The sequence below is a fragment of the Rhipicephalus sanguineus genome, chromosome 1, assembly GCF_013339695.2.
Source record: "Rhipicephalus sanguineus isolate Rsan-2018 chromosome 1, BIME_Rsan_1.4, whole genome shotgun sequence".
In the NCBI taxonomy this organism is placed as follows: domain Eukaryota; kingdom Metazoa; phylum Arthropoda; class Arachnida; order Ixodida; family Ixodidae; genus Rhipicephalus; species Rhipicephalus sanguineus.
The window spans coordinates 320268727-320281254 of NC_051176.1; the positions used below are offsets into that span (position 1 = coordinate 320268727).

The 12528-nt window shown below is 49.4% G+C and overlaps 1 protein-coding gene across 4 annotated transcripts in view; it reads left to right on the forward strand.

Moving 5' to 3' along the window:
- The window catches only part of LOC119379486 (nucleolysin TIAR), a 320162-nt gene that overhangs the window by 80651 nt on the left and 226983 nt on the right, over positions 1 to 12528 (forward strand). The window contains exon 1 of one of the 4 annotated variants that reach the window (XM_049411999.1): positions 9061 to 9204. The exons of the other annotated variants lie outside the window; for them this stretch is intronic. Coding sequence (XP_049267956.1) covers positions 9076 to 9204 — 129 coding nt within the window. The 5' untranslated portion in view covers positions 9061 to 9075. Of the gene's footprint in view, positions 1 to 9060; positions 9205 to 12528 lie in introns of those variants that run through there. 4 annotated transcript variants of the gene reach the window in all.

The window sequence follows — 12528 nt, forward strand, 5'->3', positions numbered from 1 at the left end:
TAGTGCAAAACCAGGTGAAGTCCAGGAATCTTGCAGAAAGGGAGGGGGAGGATCAACACATCGATCGAGAAGAAAAAGAACCTGGCTTTCGCCTTGGAGTTGTCTTATAGGGGAATGCATTAGGGACAGTGTGGCTCTTTGGCATTGATGCACTCTTGTACGCCATGGCGTTTGTCTACCACGTCTGCTGATAACCACATAGATGTATTTAGAGTGTTATTTCATAAAGTGCAATTTTATTGATCCGGTATTCTGCTTATTTGCTAGTGTCGAAAATAATCGCCGAAGAGGTTAATCCAGAACATTCAACTGCATGAGCCCTTATTTTTTCATTAGCGAGTGAAATATGGAGTTCTCCTGAGATGATTTTTTTCATGAGATTTGCAATGAATCGAAATATTTCTAGCCTTCATAAGAGCCCCATAATAATATTCAGGTGCTTGAATGTTAATGCAATATGCTTCTGTAGTGCACTCCAGGATGTAAAATTTGCTGCTGCAGAGTGCTCCCAGATGCAAAATTATCTGCTCCAAAGTGCTCCAAGATGAAAATTTTTGCTGCTCCAAAGTGCTCCAAAACGGAAATGTTGCTGCTCCAAAAATTGCTCCAAATCAGAAGTCCTCGGTAGCATCACTGCGTTAGTCGTTTAACTCGAATGGGGAATCTGGAAATACAGTGCAGCACTTCGCCGGAGGAGGTCTTCTCGATGTGTCCATGTAATGAACTGTCCATTTCAGCGGCCGCTGAATAGCGGGAGCTCGGCGAGAAGCGCGCCTCCTGTTTCCCGTTTCTGCAGCGCCATCATGACATCACGAAGCGTTCAGACACTCTCGACACAAATGATAGGGACGGAATGCGCTTCAATGCGACAAACGCAGCCCTCAGAGATATGATTTTCGGTGCACATGTCTTTTGATCGTGTTAGCCATCGACTTAGGTTTAATGCGGCCGCTCGTCTAACGCAGCTGTAAGGCCGGTACGCATTCCCTGCATCGTTCTCAAACATCTGGGACACATTCATGTGCAAATTCAGACTGGTAAAGTTCCTGTTTCTGTGCATTTCGTCCACTCTCTTCTTACGCTAGGAATGTGCTGGCGGGTTCAGTGCGGCGACGTGGTCAAGAGCGAGGTGACATCACGGCTCACCGCTTTTTCGAATCATTGAATGCGCTCTGCCGAAATGGACTGTGGACATCTCCTTTGGATGAACGCATCGAGAATAGCTACCCAGAAGTTGTAGTATCTTTTTCTTCTCCAGAAACATCACGAGTATTGCCTGACCTTAACGCTGCCGCGTCCTCCGGCCTTAAAGGGCGAAGACCCAATTCGCTGGGTAGCATATTCTTGAGTCTTGAACCTAGTACACTGTGCATAAATGAATAAAATAGGTAAGTAATATACATATCTCGGTGCGGTAGTACACTTTTTTCTTTCATTCTTACTCGAGTAAATCGATAAATAAATACAGAAGTAAAGAGAATGGCAAACTTAGAATATAACTGAGATGGTTATATGCCCAAGCTCGGAAAAAATGACAAAACAAATACTTTTTTAACAAAAAGTACTTCTACCCTTAAAAGAAGCCACAAGTGCTTTATTTAGTGCGAGGTAAACGCAAGACTCTTTTTGAAGCCGTCCTATACATATAAGGCACTGGGCATTAGGGGTGCTATGTGCGGGTGTGGTAAGCCTTGAAACATTTCACGTGCACACCGACATTGCACTTCTTCTTCTCCATGACGTCTTTCATACAAAGCACGCGCCTGCCTGGAGAAAGCGGTCGTCACGTGGCAGCATGAAAAGCAAGCATTGTCTAGGCTTGCACACGTTGAGAATGTGCTGCAGGTGGCGCTAGTCATCAGCTAAAGAAATAGCGATGTTAGAGGGGTATCAAAGAAGCGTCCTATATGTAGGACACTGGGCATATATGGGTTACGAAGACATGACGTGGAAACACGGACATAAGAGAAAAGTCGAGAGAGTGAACAGCTCTCTCTCACGTAGACCACTACTTGCACTTGATTGACAGGTATGCCCTCTTACATGGGAATGCGCAGATAAATATTTGTGTCTACCTTCGGTTCCGCCGCTGTGTGATTTTTCAGTTGTTAGTGGCGTTTCTGGTGTCGTGGATACTCTCCTGTGTCCGTGTTTGCACGCCCTATTTTTATAAAGGGCCCCTAACAGTCTTTGAAAATACAACAAAAAACAAAGACAACGAGCGCGTTATTTTCTCTTGGCGTTTCTTGTCTTTTGGTGCACTTCGTGATGCCAGAGCAGTGATTCACGTGACATCATCAGCGTACATACTCTCGACTGGTCCATATACGAGAAATAACAGTTGTGAATTGTCTCCCATACTGCTTGGCTATGCAGCCCCCCCCCCCCCCCCCCCCCCCGCAAGACTATCGTGCGCGACTAACTCATTTCGCTACATTTTGTGCGTTTGCGACCGCGCATACAGAGATAACAGACTGTAGCCGACAAGCGCGAAATCGTGATAGGTTCAGCGCTTAGTGCCGACATTGTACGCGTGCTTTATGAAAAAATAAGTGACGAGGAGATGTCCCCTGTAAGAAGGATATTGAAGGCGAGAACGAAACCAATGGAAAAGGCGGCGGATTATATGATTCTTCCAACGGACGCACTCTTTACAACGGAGACGATGCAGCTTTCCAGGAAAAAGGCGAGTCCGCTTCGACGGTTTTTTGTATATTTTTTATTGCGTTAGCAATTGTATGGACACTCAGGACAGGTTTTCACCGTCGCCGTCGTGTTCCGTATAAACTCTAAATAGATAACATCGCTCCGCGCATTGTATGTTTTACCCGCGAGTAAAATAAGCCCGCGAGCGTTGGCAAAGAACATGGCTAAAGCAGAGATGAAACAAGCTGGCCATCTCCGTCACGCGGAATAACATAAACCCACGTGCGAGGCCTGCCGTCGATTACTCCTCAAGCAGAAGGTAACGCCCCGCTCGTCATTTGCTGGGCGAAGGAGCAGGAAGGGACGTCTGGGGAGAGGGACTGCATAACTCGAGCAGCAACTGTGAACTTTGACTATAAGGGCGCGGCGGTCGAGAGCGCTGGCACGCGCGCTATTTCGGCAGACATCCCCCAGCGAACGGCTCGTATACCTTCTACGCGCTGTGATCTCACTGCTTCGCGCTCGGACCACTGATACGACTAACTGATCGAAAACCGCTTCTCTCCCTGGAGCGGCCGTATTGCCATACACCAGCGTGTTGTAGAGTTAAGTGAGATCGGAGCAAAAAGAGTTAGCTGCTAGCCCTCGTTCATGTAACATTACGGCGTGTACTTATCGCATTTAATGATTTGGGCGCTCTTTCTCCGCTGCAGTGCTTGCGATGCTGACGAGCATTTTTATTTAGTATGTAGACGTCGAGAGAAATTAACTTTATGAAGTCTCTCACTGCTCTCATTTCATTTCACGTGTAATTTACAAGCGCCGACCACGCAGCCGATACAGCAGGGGTGTCAAACACGCGGCCCGCGGACATTTTGCTAGCGACTCGACCCGCAGATGGCTGCCTTTCCTCATATCTCTATATTTCAAAATCGGCGTTCAGATTTCTGACATTCTAGAGATCAATGTCGATGTGTTTCTGACGGCAAATCCGTTTCAGAAATGACCCATACATGAGATATGGGAAAGGCCTTCTTTCAAATGGCAACATTAGCTGACATCCTCCCCCCTCTCGTTTTAATTGAGGGAGACTATAAATTTGCGACCTGCTAGCTCAGGTGAGTTTGAGACCCCTGCGACAGAGTGCGGGCTTTTGCGGCCACCTCTTGAGAGGCTGGCGCGCTTGTGTCTTGCGAAAGGTGTATAGTTTACAGGAATCGCTACCGCAAGCCAGCAGGTTGGAAAACCCTGCATGTGTCGCTCGCAGATCAGTGACATATTTATGACTGGAATAGTACTTTAAAGATAGGAAGTCGGTGCAGATTTTTCTGGAATGCGGTAAAAGATTACTATAAAGTACAAGACTGGTGCCATGAACACGTGTAATGCGGCAAAACGTGGCAGGCGATCTTGCTGGAGCAGCTCCCTACAGCCAATCCGTGGCACATGGGCTATATTCCTTGGCGCAGGTGCACTTAGCAAGCCTGTCTTCAAGGGTCTCCGACTGAGCCGTAGGGGAGCCCCGCATATACCACTGTTTACTACATGCTTCTGCTGGCAAATGGTGTGGTACGCTTTCTTGTGTCTTTCCCTCGGTGGCATTCTTCAAAGCGTTTCAGGGCACGACGACATCCGCGCACTCACACCACTACACTGACCACGAGCGCCAACTTGCGCTGTTCCGTGACCTACGAGACACAAGTAGCACTTGCTCACGAACTGCAGATGCCCACGGCGTCCCCGACTGATGCGCCCAATTTCCCCCCAGTGGCAAGAACGCGGGGCCTCGCTAGGCAGGTCGTCACACCCAAGGAGGTTTAAATAAAACTTGCTCGAGTGGAGGCCGCCTATACTTACCAATGGGCCGCAGTGAAGCCGCGCCGCGCGCGCGGCGGCCATCTTGCCATAGGCAAGAAACGGGCGCCAAAGCGCCCCCGCCGCGCTGACCATGTCTTTCCTCCGTGGTTTTTAACGGTTATGGTGAGCATTAAGGGAGAAGTTGACAAGAATAAGAAGTCAAATGGCAGATAAGTGTGGAGTCAGTTTTATTCTGTTTCTTTTGGCGTTTTCCTTGCAAGCATGCACACCGAAGAAGGGTCTGTATCACTAGTTTTTAAATATAGTCAACCTCGTAAGAGCACACCTCACTCCTCGGCACTCATTTTCCTGTTTATTTCATTCGTCATGTGATGGAGTCTTATGCATATGTAGAGTTCGGCCACTTTATTTGAGCGGAATATATATGTGGGTGCCCAAAGCTCACGTGGACTGCTTGGGGGGCTTTTTAGCGCACCTATTCCAAAGCACCACACTCAAGGATATGCTCGTCGAGAAGGATGTGCTCATCAAGGCTTGAAAACCATTTCTTTTCTCAAGACAAGCTCAAAACCTCCAAAACCAGTTAAAAACGCCCAGTAGCTTTGGCTTTGCATGGACGTGCATTCAGCTTGCAGTCGACACTATATATTTCAATAGATATATAGCTTTTCGATACTATTTTGTTGGCTCGGCTTTCTCTTACCCTGTCAATGAATCAATTAAAAACGCCCAAGTGGCATCCTAATTGTCATAAGTTTAAGCCAACGAGCATATACACATGCAGTCTGTCATCATGCATTCCAGTCCCAAAGTCCACATATCTAACCACTTAATCGCCCATAATCTCAACGTGTTTCCTCATTTGTCATCAACAATCAAAGTACAGTACAGAGTCTTTGTGCGGCATTGGTCTAGCTTTTTCGAGACAGTGACTCATATGTGAAGCCAGCATTTCCTTTGATGGAATTCTGCATACCGTTCTCCTATAATGCGCTTTGCTGACAGTGCTCGATTAAACTTCGAGGGTACATAATCATAAGCTGATGGAGAAAATAAGTGCGGCGTTAACGCAAACGCCCACAGCTCGGATGAATACGTGCCTTTCTGGTCTTTTCATGCCCTGTGGAGGGGTTACTGTATGTATGTGTGAAGACTGCAGTGAACATCCCCCTGCCCTACTCAGACATGAGCTTTTGATCCTTGATCTCCTTTATTATTGCTCGAGGATCGAGCCTCGCTCTTTTTGGTCAGTCTGCACAGTTTCTGCTGCAGAATTTTCATCTTGAGCTGTTTTATCTCCCCTTGGGAAACATGAAGCATTTCTTCGTAGTGCTGCCGTGTGGGTGATGCAAATGTCACATATTCAACAACTTTTTTCAATTTGAACACACATAACGGCCGGGGTACCCTGGTGCCTCGGTCAGGTCGCTTTATTTGCAGCTGGAAGGAGCATTGCACAGTTTAGACCTACTGGTTTTACTCGCTGCACTGCATAAAGCAAATGCAAATAACAAAAGAAAAGGCACGAATTTAAGAAAAAACCGGTCCTTGTGTATTGCCCAAATGATGTTACTTATCCTCTAGTTGCGAGTTACCCTTTTATAACACGACAGGGCAACCGATAACGAAATCTATAGGGAGTCGCCTATTTATATAATTTCAACGAATAGAAAACGATGCGTCCTTTTCCTATTCGCTCTCCGCACCAGTGGTATCAGCAAGCACAAGAATGTGTATCACTGGGTTTTTCAGGTGTTTTACAAATGCGTAAAGTACTGTCGGACAACTTCCGTGTTGCAGCCTAGTCCGGTCGAAACAATTCGGCGAGAAGTGCCTCTAACATATGTGACCGCCGTCTTTTGGCTTCCAGACTTCACGTCAAACAGCCTGCTCCGACATGCTTCGAACATTTGGCTCCTTAAGAAACCGGTTAGGAAAAAAGAATGACCGTGAGATGTCAAATTAGAGACAGATTGCGAGCTGTCAGCATGCGTTCCGGCATATAGAGATGTTTTCATTAAGCTCGAAATGTTCTGCTTACAACTGAAAGGCTTCATTCCAGAGTACATTTTCGCTCGATTTATGTAGCCATACGCAACGCACGATGTACCCAACAACGTCCGGACGCCACCACGCCAGAGAACAGCGGGAACATCTATGCGGCCGCTGCAGCATGTGTTGCGGAAGGCGCGCTTTCAGACTTCACGTCTGAAGACTTCACGTCTTCACGTATGGCAAGATGGCGGCGCGCGGCTTCAGCTGAGGGGCGCCTCCTCCACTCCAGCAAATTTTATTTTAACCTCCTTGGTCACACCTCCCCATTCTCGCCACCCTAGTCGGGCCACTGGAGTGCATTCTAGTTCACCAGGCGAGTAGCAGCGTGGCTGGTGCTCGGGTTGGCGGGTTTTTCGCTTCTCGCCGTTCTCTCGAAGCGTCGAGAGGTGGCCGCTTGTCGCGACTACTTCGTCAGCGCAACACGACGTCGGCGCGGGGAGGAAGAACGGAGCACTTCCCCAGGCGCGCCTCCTCGTCTCGAAGGCTTTCGTTCTGGGAATGCCACTGGTCGTCCCGGTAGTCTCGGGCTCTACAAAACGGCAGCGCAGGAAAATGCCAACTGCGCGGCCAAAACTGCATCACCGCTGTGCCAAGGCGCCGTTTCGTAGTGCAAAGGACCCAGTGATACGTAATGTTGTCCGTGGGTCTCTACTGCGGGTACGAAGAGGATTGGACAGGCGTAGGAAAGAGGCGCGGGAATCGTTTTTCGAAATGGTCTGTTCGCGAAATGTGATCACTGTTGTACGAATTAGCGAGCTTGTTTGGAGGGTGTAAAAAGAATAAAAAGAAAGACAAGTCGGAGCCTGTTCACTGGTCCTTTAAGGAGCCCGTGTAGCAGAGAATCGCGATAGACGCAAATAATAAGAATCGCAGTTCCAGCCTGAGGCATTCTGTTTAGCTACACCAGTGCTTCAAAGTGCTGCCGAAAAAGGGCTCACGAAGCAGGCATGTCGGGGCAACGTCAATGGTGGCTATCCGCTTTTATAACCATACAGTAAATATTGCGTATGCACAGGCCCGTGCACGTCTGTGTAGAGCGCGTGAGCAGCCGGCCTTGCTCTGGGGGGCTTGCGGTCTCTGACGTAGTTTGCCCAGGAGCATGCTGTGCACGAGTGGCAACCTTGAATAGTGCCCTTGTTTAAACGAATTTCTTGCGGCATCTCGGTGTCAAAGGATGACGCATTTGGGCTGATAACACGCGCCCGATTCTCTCGGAACAAACGGTGCGCGCTTTGTGGCTGTTTCGAGACGCGGTCAAATGAAAAAAGTGATAACCTTGGCGTACAGGCGGCAAAACAAAGGCACCTACCAACAAAATTTCGTGTTTAAAGCAGTGTTCGCTGGGCTGCTATCGCGGGACGATTCTATTCTTTATTCCAATGCTTTTCGTTCTTTTCGCGCTTGGCCAGTGGTCAGAGCGACGGTCCGTCCGCGTTATCAACGCGATCGGCCAGCCGCGAGTGGTGGATAAGAATAGCATAGAATATGTCATTTGAATCGGGAATAGCATCGTTCCGCGATTGCACCCCTGATCTGCATGTCTATGAGGCCTCGCATGCTCCTGGGCGTCAGACCCTGCAAGGTGTCGCCACGCAGAGCAAAGCCGTCTGCTCGACGCAGACGTGCTCGGCAAGCGTTGCTCGAGCCCGGAGGAATGCGCCAACAACCGCTACGCACCGTTAAAACTGGCGAGTGTGCTTACGTTGGATCATGAGCTAACCTGTAGGCACTAGTGCACTCGACGTGTCTGATATGACGTGCAACTAAATTTACTTAGACCTCGATCCTGCTCCGTACGCTCGGCTCAAAGCAGAGATGGGCTACTTCCTCCCGCTATGCGTGGGGTCTGCCGGAAGTCATGAATTTCGGCAAAGCCGTCGTCTCGTGGCGGTGCTGACTGTGGCCACCTCTCGAGGCGTCCATCGAAGGGAAACTGGGTGCTGCGACGGTGGCTCCATGGCTGAGCACTCGCTCAAATCGCCTTCCGCCTGACGCTGGTGGTTTCGGTGTCAGAGCCGTTTCTACTCTTATTCTGACGGGCAAAAAAACAATTCGAGCTAAGATTCAGTTGGCTCCAAGCGTTGCCTGTCGGCCGCGACGTCACGTTGACGCCATTGGCTGGTAGAAGCCGCACTGGGCGTCGCATACGCAGGATAGGGTGGCGACGCTGAACATTGGCGGTGCATTTCTACTAATGCGACAGCCGGGAGTAGATTTTTATCGCCCTTCAGTGAAGCATCTTTCAGGCGCTCTGGACGGCGTTTAAACAGAAACATCTGGGCGCAGGTGTGCGCTGTTCAGTTTACAAACAGCGTCCGTATAGAAAGCGAGTGGAGATTGGGCCATACATTCCAGTTGATGGGACATCCGTTATTCCGCCGCATGTAAACATTACACGCGTCCGGTTAGCTTTCTCAAGGGAGTGGCTGGAGGCATGTCGCAGTGCTGCTGCTGCACGTGCTGCCGGTCGATGTGCGGCCCTCATTGGTGGGCCTCCGGCCGCCGGGGCGCGCGCGCGTCGGGCCCGCACTGGCGTCCCCCGCGCCAGTGCATGCCATGTTCGTGAACGTGAGCGGCTGTGCCGTGCCCCTGGGCCTGGCCACGTCTGCGGCGCTGCGCTCCTGCGGCATCGGCAGCTGCGCGCTGCCGCCGGCCTCGCCTCCGGACATCGTGCCGCTGCTCCAGGTACGCTCGGGCTGGTGGTGGGGAGCACGTGGGCGCGGATCTCGAGTGATGTGCTCACTCGAGATCCGCCCACACCTCGGCACATGTTCAGTGCTGTTCCGTTTTTTGCGTGTCGCCATTTGGTGAGACATACTTTTGAAAACAGTGCTTTCCTCGAGGCTGTTATTTTCAAAGGTTAAAGGAAACAAAGATGCGATTGCGAGGCCCGCAGGAACGGCGGTCGCCCGGTGACGAGATTTGAGTGATAGCGCAAGTCGGCTCACGTGCACCAACGGGCGTCAGATGCTTGGTTCTTCTTACGCACTCTGCGCAGGATAACTGCCGTTTCTTTCACACAGCGTGAAACTCGGGGGTAGCCACTGCGCGGCCATTTCCTATTTTAAATTTATTTTCTCAAATAACTCACTCATGTAGGCACGGCGTACAGAGTGCTTTGCGCCTATTAATATGTTAAAGACAGAAACATAACCACAACGCGCCACATGCAAAATCTACTTGCATATCTTGCACGGCTTGCCGTTTTAGCTGCAAAGCGCCGGTATCAAAAATTTTGTCGCGTTGTCATGGGATGCTTCCTTCTTACGTGGCTGCCTTCTCTGCGCTCGGTGTACTATTGCCCAGGTAGGGGCATTGTTGGATTATCTCCAGTGGCGTGTGGTAATTTTTTTTCGGGGGCCAAATGACAATTTATGTCAGAGTGAAAGATCAGTGTATGACAACGTCTAAAACGGCAATATTATCAACAGCAGTGCCCTACTTATCGAGAAATTAAGCTAAATGCATCCCACGATGAGCGCCACGAGTGGGACATTTTGGAAGTGACCCCGATGACGTGTGATAGTCTGAATACAATTAATCGCTAGTAATCAAACTAGCTGCAATAAAAAAAAAGAACCTTCCGTGCATTCGGTTTGATTTATGGAAAAAAGAACCTCTTTGGCGTTGCCACGGGAAACGGCGCGCGTGGTTCAAAGGTTCCGTTTTCGCCGAACTGCGCTTCGCCCGGCGCCCTGCTTCGCTCACGCGGTCGCGTCTCAGTGGTAGTTTCGGTATCGCGTGTGTTTTGCGCGTTCGTGAAAGTCGCTGTGACAGAAAGTTGGACAAAATACCGCATGCATGTGAAGTTGCCGGATGCCCGAATGGTGCACGCCGCCGCGCTGTAAAGGCGGGCAACGTTGGGCACGTCAACAGTGACGTGTGAAATACCGCTTTCAGGTGGCGGATTTAAAGTGCTCTAAAGCGACCATTAAAACGTGAGTTTATTTCAAAATAAGCACTTCCTTGGCATAAAAGTAGCACTACGAGATTTCTGGACCGCTATTTCAACAATCAACGTCCCTTTAAAAGCAATGGTGATGCCATAAATTTTGACGCCCTCGAATTTTTCCCAGATGAACAACTGCCCTCGAGTTTCTTCCGAGTAATTTTAGCAGCGGCAAGGTATCCGGCCATAGCCTTTTTTTTTTCATAGAAATAAAAGCGCAGCACGACAGAGCACGCCATAGTGATTAAATTCAGCTCGTGGTCAGCTTAACGTTAGAAGGGCACATGCATCTTTAAATGGTTTAGTGGCACACACTACGGCGTACAATAAATTGGCTGTAGCTGCCCTAGCCACTTGTGGCGCCTCGTTATGTGGTTGACATCGCTTTCCTAGCCAGATGATGATTTTGTGACAGCCTTTGAGATTTACCGGATTTTCAAGTGGTACTCTAAATGAGCCACCTATCGCAAAGCGCTGTTCTCTACCAAGATTGTTCCACATTACTTTAGTTTTATGCATATTAATTTTCAGACCTACTCTTCTACTTTCCGTATCCAGTTCAGTAATCATGAGCTGCAATTCGTCTCCCGCGTTACTCATCAATGCAATGTCATCAGCGAGACACTGGAAGTCGTAAAGGAGTACGTCTACTTAGGACAGGTAGTAACCGCGGAGCCGAACCATGAGAGTGAAATAACTAGAAGAATAAGGATGGGTTGGGGCTCATTCGGCAAGCATTATCAAATCATGAATGGTAATCTACCACTATCCCTCAAGAGGAAGGTATATAACAGCTGCATCTTACCGGTACTTACCTACGGAGCAGAAACCTGGAGACTTACAAAGAGGGTTCAACTTAAATTGAGGACGACGCAGCGAGCGATGGAAAGGAAAATGATAGGTGTAACCTTAAGAGACAGGAAGAGAGCAGAGTGGGTCAGGGAACAAACGGGGGTTAATGACATCATAGTTGAAATCAAGAAGAAGAAATGGATATGGGCCGGGCACGTAGCACGTCTGCAGGATAACCGGTGGTCGTTAAGGGTAACTGACTGGATTCCAAGAGATGGCAAACGCGTGAGGGGGAGACAGAAAATTAGGTGGGTAGATGAGATTAAGAAGTTTGCAGGTATTACGTGGCAGCAGAAAGCACAGGACCGGGTTGATTGGCGGAACATGGGAGAGGCCTTTGCCCTGCAGTGGGCGTAGACAGGCTGATGATGATGATGATGATGACTCTAAATGAGTGCACAAGCATTCATTCATTCGCCAGCTGACGAAGCGGCGTGGTCCCTAATGCCGACGCTGCAGCGGACGTGATCGACGTGTAGAAATTGGCAATTCTGGTAAAATTCCAGTTGCGTGTAGGTAGTTTTGCAGAATATTTTCCAACCCGGCCCCTATAGGCGGTGTTCAAATGTAGCCAGAACGTCCAGTGGGTCTCTTGGTAACTGTTTCCCGTTCACTTGCGACGGGCCGAGAGATGACGCCACGTCCTGCATGGCGATGAGCACTGCTAGGGTGTCCGACGTAGGGTCCCTGTATTTTTGAAGGTAGCGACAACTACACGCACGCCCTCTCGAGGGGTCCAAGGAGCAGCGATGGCAGACGATGCGCCGCTCGCTCCCGTGCATATTGCGGGCGCTTGAACCGTTAAATCATTAACATTTGAGGCCTAAGATGCTCATCGGTTATCAGACTACAGGGACACTAACTTTACGAGCACGTCAAACGTTGAAATAAAACGCGTGCGTTTCCGAAGCAGGTTCCGAGCGGGTTCCCCGCGGCAGCTGTCGTGCAGGGCATTTATTTATTTTTCTTGGCATAAGTTCAAGTACAGGCGGTATTTGGGTGGGCTGAAAATGCTTGTCTTCCAGTTGGAATAAGATATAGATAGGCCAGTAGTGAGCATGTTACTGCCACTTTCGGAAACTTCATCGGGCACCTAGCGCTCTTGTAGTGCGCAGCGCAAAATACGCGCTATTATTGGTTTGGCTGTGTTTTTCAGCGTTCGGAACTCTTCCCACGGTTACACGGTATTTTTAGCTAAGCTTATTTTG